Below are 13,348 nucleotides of genomic sequence, written 5' to 3'. Positions count from 1 at the left end.
ATGAGATGTATTACATTTCTATTTAAATTATAGTACTGTGATTATTTCTAATTTTGCATATATACTTTTGAATCACCATATGCATATTTTATCCAAATCTGAGCATTCTGAGTCATAATTCAGCTCTCATAGAATTGTGTATCTTAGGTTTGTTCGTTTAATTTTTATTTTTTTGTATTTCTGCAAATCACAGGATTCCCCTGAGCATGTAGTGGTCCCGTTTTGGCTCCATTTCTGTCAGTACCCACCACCTTATTTCTGTATTAGAGTCACTGTCATGTAAATGTCAAATAATTCAGGCTTAGTAAATACTTCTCTCTGCTTTCACAATGATCACATATGTTCTTTTAAAATTTCACTTTCAATAACAGCCTTTAAGTAGAGCAAATTAGTGACTTTGCCTGCACTTAGTGAAGTCAAATTTCCCAATGACCTTTGCTGGAATAAATAATAATAATAGTAATTTATTATTTATACCCCGCCCATCTGGCTGGGTTTCCCCAGCCACTCTGGGCGGCGTCCAACAGAAAAATAAAATACAAGAATCTATTAAACATTAAAAGCCCCCCTAAACAGGGCTGCCTTCATATGTCTTCTAAAAATCTGGTGGTAGTTTTTCTCTTTGACATCTGATGGAAGGGCCTTCCACAGGGTGGCCGCCACTACCGAGAAGGCCCTGGCTGGAAATAAGTAGCCTCCAACTCTGTATGAATGACGTTGTCTAGTTAATTTGGAAACCCTAATAATTCCACAGATTGGGCGGTGGAATGGGATTAAAGTAAAACAGAGGCTGCAGTGTTCATTTTCAATAAATTAAAGTGAAAAAATACTTTCTCTGGGTTTAGGCCTACCGGTATATCATTTTTCATTTTTTTTCCATATAATTTTTATTAATTTTATAATAAAAAAAGGAAATACAAAAAATAAACAATCATCATTTCACACCTTCTTACATCCCCCCCCATGAGTCCCCTCCTGCCACAAGAAAGACCCATGCTGAGCAAATAGTCGAAGGTGGTTCATTTTAAGTGGCTGGGTTTCTCCCCTCCCCCTCCCCAAGGTCCTCCCCTACCCCTACCCCTCCCCAAGGTCCACCCCTGCCACCGGTGGGCCCCAGAGTAACAGGGGAAGACTGAGCAGGGTGTCCGCCCAACCAACATTCCCAACCCCAAAACCCACAAAAAAAGAGAAGGGAAAAAAAAGAGAACAAACCAAGAAAAACATGAAAGAAAAAGAAAAAAAAGAAAAGAAAAAATACATAAAAATTCCCAACTCTTCACATTATCATTGTGACTTCCTCAGATCTCTTCTTCCTTGTTTTCCTAACTTCTGTAATTTAATATGGCGAATTTTCTACTCCAATTTCAACTCTTATTCTTATAATATTGACTTATTCCTCCTCCTTCTTCATGCTGCCCCCCCTCACAAGTCCCCTCCTGCCACAAGAGGAACCTGCTAGGTGCAGCACTTCAAAGGTTCCATTTTTGTGTCTGGGCTTCCCTTCCCCCCCCCCAGAGCACCTTCTGCCACCAGGTGTTTCTGGGCAGAGAAAGGAGGAAAGGCGGCCCTCCATCCAGACACTTATCTGAACACAAAAATACTAATACAAATCTAAAGATTGTTTCCCAAGCCATTCTTCTACCTCCCTCCAGAAAACTAAATTTTTATATCTACTAACTCTCCTTTCTCCTCCCGGTGTCCTCCCCCCCCCCTAGATCAGCAGTCCTTTAACAAGCCAAGATTTCAGAAACCGTTAATCAATCACCAAAATACTTTTTAACTAGAATTTTTCACCCAACTCCCATTCTTTCCCACTTCCCAATCCAGGTCTCTGTCTCCCCCCCCCTTCTGCCGTTTCTTTCCCTCTGTTGCCCATGCCCAATTTTTAGTCCCTCCAGGAGTCTTCTTTTCTTGAGTCTTTAAATCATATTGTTGTTCTTGACAGCTGTCTTTTTCCTTTTCAAGTCCTTGTTGTTCTTCCTCCAGATCACATTTTTTATATTCCATCTCAGTTTTTGCAAAATCCACTTCTTGTTCTTTAGTCTCAGGTAGACTTTCCACATTATCCTCAAAGTCCTGATCTTGAACCAAAGTCTCTGCACATGTTATGCTGGAGTATTGCAGTGTCCTGTAAATGTCCTTCAAAATCTCTAAATAGTTCAGAACAGTCTCTTGGAAGCTTGGAGAATACATTGTTTTCATTCCTTCTAACCACAAACAGGCAGGAGATTAGGAGGCAGAGCACACTGGAAATTTCCACTCACTCACAGTTTCCTCCATCTTGGCTATTCCTTCCATTGTCTTTGACTCTTCCACAAATAAATCCTCTCTTAAGTCCAAATGCTTCTCTTTTAATAAAATCTTACAGCCAATTGAACTATCAACGAATTTTTTTGAAAAAATTCTTGTCTTTTAGCAATTTTGACAGCTTTGACAGCTGTCAAAAAAATTTCCCCCCCGACGCACTTGCTGTTCCTCAGGAGGTGCCGGCACCGGGATTTGTAAAGAGATACAAAGTCTTTGTTTCAGGTGCTAATAACAAAGTATTTTTTTTCGGCTTTGGAATGTTTAATGCGCCTCTTAATCAGCCATTAGGAAGAGATCGACTCCCGTTTTTAAATCTCTTCCGATTTTTCCAAATTGGTAATTTTAAAGTCCAAAAAGTCCCAACGAAGATTTCACTTACTTTGAAGAGGTCTTCTTAAATTCTTGGGAGAATCTGCCGTTGCCCGGTAGAAGACTCGGGGCTTCGCTTCTCGGAGGAACCGATGTCGACCAAAATGGCTCCCGCGACTCCAACTCCGCTGGCTCTCGGAGACTCTACTGTGTCTCCGGGCAGCAGAGGAGTCGCCAAAAAAACGAAGCCTGCTGGTCTCTGAGCCTTTGGGACGCTCGACCTGAAGTTCTTGTGGGGAATCTGTGCGCCCCGCGGAATTCCCCCCCCTCTGCGATGCCAGGGACTGCGGAGCGGCGCGGCAGACAAAAAAAAACAAATTCCCATTCGAAGTTACTTCCATTTCTAAAATAATGATACTCACTATTGTTTAGGAAGTTGTCTTGGTAAACTGGTTTATGTATAATCTTATTAAACCTTCTGCAATAGGTAGCTTTGGGGGAAGATATTAGATACATATGTGGTATAGAGGTCTATCAATGAAAATGAGGAATGATAATGTCACAGTGGCGCTGGTGGCTACTCTAGAGTAACGACTCCTCACAGCTCTGCATTTTATCTATTTATTTAGTGCAGTCTATTTACAGTGCTGAAACAGTGCTATGTACATGTTGTCAGTCGGGTGCAGAACCTCCGAATGGAGATTCCCGCGTTTTCCTCCAGCAAAGTAGCCTGGGGATACTAAATCTCCGCCCACGACGTTTCCTGCGCAATTCCTGGGTCACTGGGATCGGTCTTCTTCCCGCGGCTTCCCTGCTTCCCCCTTCCGTTCCCAAGCGGCGCCTTGGCTCGGCTACCTTGCCCGAGCCCTGGCTCCTACTTCCTGATTCCTCGCTAGAGACATCCCCCTCCCCGCTCCCACCTGCGCTTGGGGAAGAGCTTGTGGTTAAGATGGGAGGCGGCTCTCTATAGCTTCTGTCCCTCACAGATAACTAAATGATGCCTTAATGTGCCTGGGTCAAACAACACTTTCATGCCCTGCTTGCAAGTTTCAGGGACTTTTGGAGAAATGGACCTTCAGCTATTCATAAAATCATAGAAATATAGGAAGCTGCCTTATGCTGTCAGATCATCGATCCATCTAACTCAGAATTGTTGACAGTTACTGTCAGAGGCACTCCATGGTTTTAAAGGAGTTTTTCCCAGCTTAAACTGGAGATGATAGGGGTTGAACCTAGAGCCTTATGTTTTTAAAGTATGGGCTTTAGTACCACTGTCCCATGGCCCTCTCCCCTCCAGCAGACTCCCATCCAGGTACTGACTTAGTCTGGTCCCAGTGAGCTTCCCAGATTAAATGGGATCGACCTTGCTTAGGGTAGCACAGCCCCCACTAATCCAGAGAAACAATTCTTAAATTTTAAAGATTTCATTGCTTTGGCTTTAAGAATCTAGTCAGTGAGGAACAGAGTACATGTTAGAATCTCCTGCTGTATTAAGTTGCAAAGCAGCAGTGCAATGAGAATACAAAGGTTAGTTACCGTGTTTCCCCTTTTTTAAGACTTAGTCAGAAAGTAAGCCATGGCAGCATTTTTTAGCATTAGTGAAATCTAAGACACCCCCCGAAAATAAGACATACCTCCATGCGAGACCGCCGAGCACCCCAGCCAGCCAGAGGGGCCTGGAACCGGCTGCTGTTGCTGCAGCGAACGCATGGAGCGCCTGGCCTCTTCTTTTCTTTTCTTTTTTTTGGGCTTCCTGAGGCCTGCCGCCCCGCCACCGGAACCGGCGGCTGCAGAGCGGAGTGCTCCGAAGCAGCGAGCGCTTGGAGCGCCCTGCAGTGCCTGGCTTCTTCTTTTGCGGGGGGGGGGGAGCTGCCAGAGGCCTGCCGCCCCGCCGCCGTAAACGGCGGCTGCAGAGCGGAGCGCTCGGAGCGCCCTGCAGCCCCTGGCCTCTTCTTTTTTTGGGGGGGAGGAGCTGCCCGAGGCCTGCCGCCCCGCCGCCGGAACCGGCGGCTGCAGAGCGGAGCACTCCGAAGCGCCGAGCGCTCGGAGCACCCTGCAGCGCCTGGCCTCTTCTCTTTTTGTTTGGCTGCCCGAGGCCGGCGGCTGCAGAGCGGAGCGCTCCGAAGCACCGAGCGCTCGGACCGCCCTGCAGCGCCTGGCCTCTTCTTTTGGGGGGAGAGCTGCCCGAGGCCTGCCCCCCGCCACCGGAAGCGGCGGCTGCAGAGCGGAGCACTCCGAAGCGCTGAGCGCTCCGAAGCGCTGAGCGCTCGGAGCGCCCTGCAGCGCCTGGCCTCTTCTTTTTTTGGGGGGGGAGGAGCTGCCCGAGGCCTGCCGCCCCGCCGCTGGAAGCGGCGGCTGCAGAGCGGAGCGCTCCGAAGCGCCGAGCGCTCGGAGCGTCCTGCAGCGCCTGGCCTCTTCTTTTGGGGGGAGAGCTGCCCGAGGCCTGCCCCCCGCCGCCGGAAGCGGCGGCTGCAGAGCGGAGCGCTCCGAAGCGCCGAGCGCTCAGAGCGTCCTGCAGCGCCTGGCCTCTTCTTTTGGGGGGAGAGCTGCCCGAGGCCTGCCCCCCGCCGCCGGAAGCGGCGGCTGCAGAGCGGAACGCTCCGAAGCGCCAAGCGCTCGGAGCGCCTTGCAGCGCCTGGCCTCTTCTTTTGGGGGGAGAGCTGCCCGAGGCCTGCCCCCCGCCGCCGGAACCGGCGGTCTGCAGCGCCGAGCGCCCGGAGCGCCCAGCAGTGCTGGGCGGAGCGCCGAGCCAGCAGCCTGCCGCCTTGGTGCCGCGCAGAGCGCCCAGCAGCACCCCAAGCCAGTGGCCTGGCCCTTCCGAGGAGGCCTTAAGGTACAAGACATCCCCTGAAAATAAGACACCGTCTGTTTTTTTGAGTAAAAAAAGTTATAAGACGGTGTCTTAAAAAAGGGGAAACACGGTAGTCTGCCACCAGCATCTGTGTTAATTTTATACTGGGTTCATCTGCCATCAGGAATTGCCATCAGGAATAAGGAGGAATGAAAGAAAGAAAGAAAGGTCATGCCTTCACCTCCCCCGCCTCTTCACTTAAGCAAACAAACCTGCCTTCACTCTCTGTGATTCCAGACTTTTCAATGGCATTCAGTCACATACCAACAAACTCAGGTTGCATAATTATAATTGTGTGGGTCATATTGCACAGCAAACCTGCTTCCCTGAAAAGCCCCATTCACTTTGGCTGTGGTCTCACCCACCACCAGTGTGTGGTGCCTAGCAGATTGCTTTCAATATTGCCCTATGCAAAAAAATGAATCTGCACTCTGGGATTAAATGAACAAATAAAGAAATGTGCATTGGCTGTATCTCCTCTCTGCCCTTTGGAAATGTTGTCAACATTGGTGTTCGTGCTTCTTTAGAACTGTTTTTGATGTCTTTTGTGGTACAAAACTCAGCTGAAATTCAAGCTCGGTTGTATGTCACGACACCTTGTGCACCTCCTGAGCTGTTAAAAGTCTGAACCCCTTAATATAATGTAACTCATCAGGTGTTCAATCCAGTTCTGAAGTTCTAATCCCTGCTCTTTTATGCTTTGTGATTGATTTAGAAAGAGATGCTAATTAACTTTTGTCATAATGTTTATTATATGTGACTGATGCTATTAACCCTACGAGGAATTAATACGTCCACATTGTCCAAATGTTTTCAAAAGAGTTCCATAAACAATAATTGTTCTCTGTATAATTTATGTATAACTGGCAGATTAACTCTACTCAATCACTGCACTGTGAGCAAATTACCTGCTAATTATACTAGTCTGAACTTCTCTTGTTTTCTAAGTGTACAGCACTTAATGGTGTTCTGTATCAGTGATCACATTAAACCTTTCTAGTCTTATGAAATGCTGAAAAGTGAGAGGCTTAAATTGTCTTTTGGTATTATTCCCTGGAAAACCAAACCAAACCAAACCACAACCCCCCCAAATCAGCCAAGCAACAGTCTGGCCCCCCAAAACACCCAACACATCACCCTCCTCAAATTGTAACAGGCAGCACTTCCAAATGCTCTCCCTTCCCATCATCCCCACCCCATTCTTCCAGACACTTATCAGCCAATTCCTCTTCCTTTCCTTAAAAAAATAGAATAGAATAAAAGGTCAGCTCAGCTGTGCAAACTGGAAAGCAAAGCACAAGCTCCAAGTGCCCTTCTTCCTTTCCTATTCTAAGAGTGCCTCTGTGGCCACGTGGAGTCCAGAGGCATTCTGGGGAGAAGATAGTGACTGGAAACTTGAGCTTTTCTCCCAATGGTAAAACTACATATCAATGAACCATAAAAACTCCCTAAATTTGCTACTAATTAGATGGAACAGGAAGCATGGGGTATTGGTGACAATGGAGTTGTCGGGGGCACCTCTAAACACAACAAACACTGCTGGCCCCAAGGCTAAATGAATATTCCCCAAAGCCTATCTGCCTTGAAATGTGTCCAGTAAAAATGGTAGGCTTGTTTAGACAGTCTCTAATAAAATCATCCTTTAGATCAGTTTAGTGAAGTGGCTTCTTGTCTACAAAAACAAAGGAAAGTACAGTAGCCAAAGGCTATTTGTTGTCCTGAAAAAGAACTTTGTACACCCCAGAAGCAAAGGATAAGTTAAATGGCTTATTTCATAGATAGCAGGAATAGTGTAAAACTTAAGCACAACTGTTTGGGTTTGGATGTTAATAAAGCATGATATGAGGTTCAGATACTTTCAGTATTTTTATCTGAAGTAACTATTCAATTATACAAGATGTAAACTGCATTTCATTAAATGCTCTAGAGGAAATTAATCACTGCTGTTTGGCAGGTACCTGGGAAAAATGTGAATGTACAAGATTTGCAATGATGCTAAGCTGCTTTCGTGGTCTCTGTAATGAATCAAACCTCACCAAGATGAAAAACACGTACTAGTTGTATTTTAATTAGTTATCTGCCATAACACTGTGGACAACTAAATAAGGCAAAAAGATTCTTCCACTGCTGCCACACTTCGGCTGTTGTTCTTTGGGCTAAAGTACATGGTAGGATGAATGAACTGAGCAATATAAGATGGGACTTAGGAGAAACATGATTAACTTTTGAAATTGAATCACATTATAAAATTGTGGTTTTTAAGTGTGAAATTACATGAAATCAATATATGGAAACTCTGAGCACATGGAGCTTTTATGAGCATTGCCAGTTGTAGAAGAGTTGCTCACAAGTGAGGTGTGTGTGTGAGAGAGGTGGCAACTCCAAAACTGTTTTAACAGGGAAGTCCTGAGATGCAAATATCACTTTCACATGGAATTTGCTGGTGTGAATTTTGAGGGAAATTTGGTTTAGATTCCATGTTAATGATGCTACTATTATCAATAACAATCACTTGGTTGTACAAAGAAACAGTATAATTGCAGCCGTTTTACAAAGCACTTGTCTACACCTACATATTTTGCAGTGCGAACCCATGTATATTGCATTATATATAACAACTTTTTATGAAAATGCACAACATTTGTGTGTGTTTTACATGAAAATCCCTGCCAGTGCAATATTTGGGGAGCAGCGGTGATGATAATGGGTTTGAGGAGACCCAGAGGCACACTGGTCAATAAAAGAAAAAGTGGACATATCATTCTGGATCTTTGCTCCACAAGCAACAGTGCAGCCATTGTAGAAAAAGTTTAAAATGAAGAAGAAAGAAAACACATTATGACCTGTGTCATTAATGTGGCACTATCATTTTTGTAAACTGCTTAGAGACCTCATTACAATCAAAGGGCAAATATATTTTGTTCAATGAATGTAGGACCCTCCGTAGACCAAACCTAGTAGTGCCATTGTTTGAGAAGCTGTATCATTTTACTAGCAGGAAAGGTGGCTTTAAATATTTAGGTGTGTTTCAGTTCACTTGTTCCTGCAGAGCTTTTCAATCCCCCCAAATGCTCAATTTTATATTAGCAGCAAGTTTATATAAAAAAAAACTATGTATAATATTTAATTTGCTGCATTTGTCAGGGGTGCAGCTGTCCAATTACTACAGGAACCTTTCATTGTTGTCATTCTCAGTTAAGTATTGTTTGTTTACAATTTTTGTCTAAAATCCCAGCTTGCAGGGCTAGCGCAAACCATAATTTGCAATTTTGGGAGGAATTTCCGTGTGCAAGGGGGAAGATAAGAGAGAATCTTTGAACACATGCCTAATTCCAAGCTCTTCAACATAGTGCCAAATCGTACTAGTTTGCCATCATGTCTGAACTGAGCTAGAGATGTCAGTCAAAGGTCACAGTGGGTCAAAATATATAGAATTGGAAAAACAGTTTGTATTTGATCAGAGACAGAAGAATAGCTAGTGAAGATAACTGAGAATAATTTTCATGCAGTCTGCACAGCTAACAAGGCAAATAATCCTACTGACCAGAATTTGAGAAAGATGTAATAAACTAAAGGAAGATCAGGAAGAAGGAAGTTCCTGTACTTTCAATGAAAGGTTACAAGAATGAATTTTAAAAGAATAAAATAACAAATATATTTGTATTGTCGTTGAAACTTGAAGGACATACTGGAAAGAAATGTTAATAACCTAAAGCTATGCACACTTACCTGGGAGTGAGCCCCGGTGAACACTGACTTACTTCTGAGTAAACATACATGCATTTATGGTGCAACTGTATACATATTCTATATTTAATATTTTGCTCTTAGATTGAAAGTTGACTGTTATTAAGGAAGAAGAGCAATGTGGCTTTGTTCTCAAATAGATTACTTTGGTGTTCTTGTGAAGACGCTTCTACCATATCAGTTTGGGGGGTAGAGACTATGCGATGCATTAAATATAATTATGCATTCCACTTAGACTCCTGGCCATGTCTAGCTCTAGCAGCTGGCATGGCAGGGCATGTGCTGTATGATCCAGACTGATTCAGCAGCTAACCAAAGTGACAGCATGCAGAGATGTCCCCAGTGGCACTGCAGAGGAGACAGTATTGAAAGATTGTCTTGTATATCTTTTTGGAAGAGTCACAGATTATATTATGAGATTTTTTTTTAAAAAAAGCACAATACTTATAGTTTGTGCTGTTAAAATGCCAAGGTGTACACAGTTCTGTGTGGTGATTAAAATATGGTTGCAACTGACTATCTGATAGGGCAGCATACATACTCTCCAACCTTTCTCTGGTGAAAATAGTGATGTCCAGTGCTATTTTTCTAGAAAAAGAGGCTCTGGAACTCACCACGAGCACCTCCCTCATTCTCTTAGAATGGCCATAGTGCCCACCTGAGAGCTTCTGGAACTGATTTCAAGTGAGTTCCGGCTGGAAAAAATCCATGGGGACGTCCTATTCCATACCCTCCAACATTTATAGGGATGTCCTAAGGAAAAGCAGGACATTCCAAGATCAAATCAGAAACCAGGATGGCTTCTGTAGATTCGTGACTGTCCCTGGAAAAGAGGGTCACTTGGAGAGTCTGAGCATATCAGCATGAGAACATACAAAGCTTGAGGATGAGTTAATTATGCTGAATGACCTGATGATCAGCTCAATGCTATGAATGAAGGAACAACAAACTGTAACTGATTATGAAGACCATTGGTCTTAGATGGGTGCCCCTTATTTAGAAGGTTATCCTATATAATAATATGCGAGTGTCTCTGTGTCCAGTCCGTGTGTCCGTGGGATTGCGCTACTGTGCATGTGCCCCACGGACAGCCGTTGGGACTTGGAGCGCAGAGACTTCGGACGGGATAAACCAGGGCCGTGAGAGACATTACATGCTTGCATATACACAACCATACAAAAAAAAAGTGTGCGGCTTCCCCTTGCCTCTGCTGTGCTACGGAAGGATCTCTCTCTTTCCTCCTGGTTTCTTCTCCGTTAGAGGGGAAGGAGAGGAGGCAGGCGTGTGCCGGGAGGGAGGGTAAGGGAGGGTAGGTGGGTGTGGATAGAGAGAGAGAGAGAGCTGCGAGTGATGTGGCTGCTGGGCTGAAGGATCATTTAGCCGTTACTGAGGGGTGAAAGCAGGAGAGCAGGCGGGCACAACCGCGGGGCAAGGGGGAATTAGTCCCTGGAAGTGTGTGTGGATTTTTTAGGGGGGTGGGTGGGTTGGAAGGGCTGCTGCAACTTGGACCAGCGAGGGGAGAGAGAGAGAGAAAAGAGTAGAAAAAAGAGGGTGGGAAATGGTGAGGGAGAGAGGAAGCTGAGGAGGCAGCTGGCTGGGGCGGGGGACGGGGAAGGGACTGAGTGAGGGTCTGAGGTGGTGGCGGTGGGTGAGTCACCGGGGGGGGGGGAACTCCGCTAATTAATTCTAGCACCCGTTAATTTAACGGGCTTCATGATACTAGTGTATAATATTGTTACAAGGTTTTTGTGTGTGTGGAGGGGGTAGGCTGTAGGCTTGAGCCGCGCTTCTAATTCCTGGGTGCTGCATGGGTTCAATTGCTGGAATAGCCAGGCCAGCCTTGTAATGGCCAACCAAGTAAGTATGGGTTGTTAAGGCAACAAATGGAGTGGCTCTGTGCCAGAGGAAAAATGAGTAGGTCACCTTCCCTCAACTGTCTGTCTGTTAAAAAGACAAAAGGCCAGATTTTTAGAGAGTTGAGTGATGTGAGCTAGAAGCCAGAAGCAAAAGCGGCAGGTTGGAGAGAGAGAGGGGGGGGGAGAGAGAGAGAGAGGGAGAGAGAGAGAGAGACAGACAGACCTGATTTCTGTTGGCATCCAAGGCTATGGATATGGGAGAAGCAGGATCTCACCCAGGCTATCACCTCAACACAGGAGGCTAGCCTGGATTATATGTTAACCTTTGATGGATCCAGGGGTTAGAAGAGTCTCAAATTCAAAACACTACATTGTACTCCCCAGCAACACCAGGAGGGCCACAAGTTTCCTACCCCTGTATAAGTTTTTAAAAAAAACTGAGAGGGGGGAAACAACATTCAAAACATAGTTATCTAAGCAATTAAACCAGCCAACCTTCTCTCCCCTGGTTGGCTGGAGAATCTAAGAAACAGCAGACCTTTCTGCTCCACACATTGTATGTGAAGTGCTATTTGCATGCACCCACAGTCACCCACATGCTCTCCCTTAATATTGAAGCTACCTTGAGACCATAAAATATTTATTTGGCATATATTTAAATGACAATTAAAGGCAGGTTTTGGCAAAAGAAATTAACCAAGAATCTCACAAATACACATGGATGGATGATATTTATCTTTTGAATGTTACCATTTATAAATTATGTTCTTTAAGCCCCAGTTTGTTCACATTTATAATTTTCAGATGCTCATTTGCACAAAATCCCTTAAGAAGCTTTTAGACAATTATTGTCTGTAATCTTTATGTTGTTCACTGTATTATCAGATGGATAAAGATAGATTTGATAGACATACTGGGGGAAATTCGATATGTAAATTATGATGACTAGAGCACAGTTAACATTTGTGGTTGCGTGATTCAGAGTAGTAGATAATTCTTCTTCAAGTCTTATGCTGATGCTTCATTAAAAGCTTTGTAAGACATTATGAAAAAACAAAGGGATTGGTCCTACCTGCATTGTTGAGATACTGAACTATGGGGATTTTTGAAAAGGTTATTCAAAAACTACTGAGCTATTACAAGTACCACTGGGAAGAACATGGTCCTTTTAACGGTTATTGAAAAATATATTTACAAAAAGATATGTGGTTACTCTATATTTCTTTCATTAAAACCAGACAACCTCAAACCTTTAAAGAAGTTTTTATATAACTAAGATACCTCTATAATTTTTGGTATTTGATGCTGGGGGAACTGCTGAGGTAAGGTTGGTGGGAGTTAGTATATGAAGTTATTGTTGTTCATAACAATATAGTTTTTCTTGCAATGATGTCTGAATTTTAGACTGCTTTATTCCTACAACATAATTGCAGTTTTTTGTATTTTTGACTAAGAGAGAACAATTAACAAGTCCCCAGATTATGTACGTTCTGTTTCAACGGGTGCTAAGCATAGACCAAGTAGTGACAGTATTTGGCATAACTATCCTCTTGTGGTTCATAAACAGGAAAGGTCAATCTTAAAAACAAATTCTGAACATACAGGTGTTCAGCACGTCACTTCCCACCCCCACTCCCCTGCTTCTAGATTTAGATTTTGTGAATGAGTTGTATTGTATATGCATGGAATGGTGTGTGTGTGTGTGTGTGTGTGTGTGTGTGTGTGTGTGGTGTGAATTGTTTGTTATAAGTATTTTCCAAAATTGAAAAGTAAGAAGTTTTTTAAAAAAAGATTTTTCACATCAGACAATGACATTCACACATGCTGCTTTGGGGTGTTGATTAGCACATTTTGACATATGTTTCCTTTCTCTCCATAGGTCAAAGGATCTAATAAAGGAAGCTATTCTTGACAATGACTTCATGAAGAATCTAGAACTGTCACAGATCCAGGAGATTGTGGATTGTATGTATCCAGTGGAATATGGCAAGGACAGTTGCATTATCAAAGAGGGAGATGTCGGTTCACTGGTATATGTCATGGAAGGTATGTTGTACAGCTGTTTCATTCATATATACTGTACTGTATATGTTTTCCCTCTTGGCTGCTTCCATAGGGACTATCACTATATTACATGGAACATTCCATAGTGGCTAGAGGATGCAATGGTATTCTTATAAAGGATTTCCACTCATTGCATGTTGCTTTCATACCCAGTATGGTACTACTAGAATTCATTTTTTACTATATCAATAAGACTGTGGTGTATCTGCACTTA

The 13,348-nt window shown here is 43.8% G+C and overlaps 1 protein-coding gene across 5 annotated transcripts in view; it reads left to right on the top strand.

The window, feature by feature from the left end:
* Positions 1 to 13,348, top strand: part of PRKG1 (protein kinase cGMP-dependent 1) — a 581,919-nt gene that overhangs the window by 103,228 nt on the left and 465,343 nt on the right. For all 5 annotated transcript variants that reach the window (XM_088670276.1, XM_088670275.1, XM_035137531.3 and 2 more), the window contains one exon: positions 12,950 to 13,116. In XM_088670276.1, the coding sequence (XP_088526402.1) occupies positions 12,950 to 13,116 (167 nt within the window). The remainder of the gene's footprint in view (positions 1 to 12,949; positions 13,117 to 13,348) is intronic.

This window comes from Zootoca vivipara, chromosome 5 (assembly GCF_965207765.1).
Source record: "Zootoca vivipara chromosome 5, rZooViv2.hap1.1, whole genome shotgun sequence".
In the NCBI taxonomy this organism is placed as follows: Eukaryota; Metazoa; Chordata; class Lepidosauria; order Squamata; family Lacertidae; genus Zootoca; species Zootoca vivipara.
Note: the sequence above shows the minus strand (reverse complement) of the source record. Positions and strands in the feature narration are given on the sequence as shown.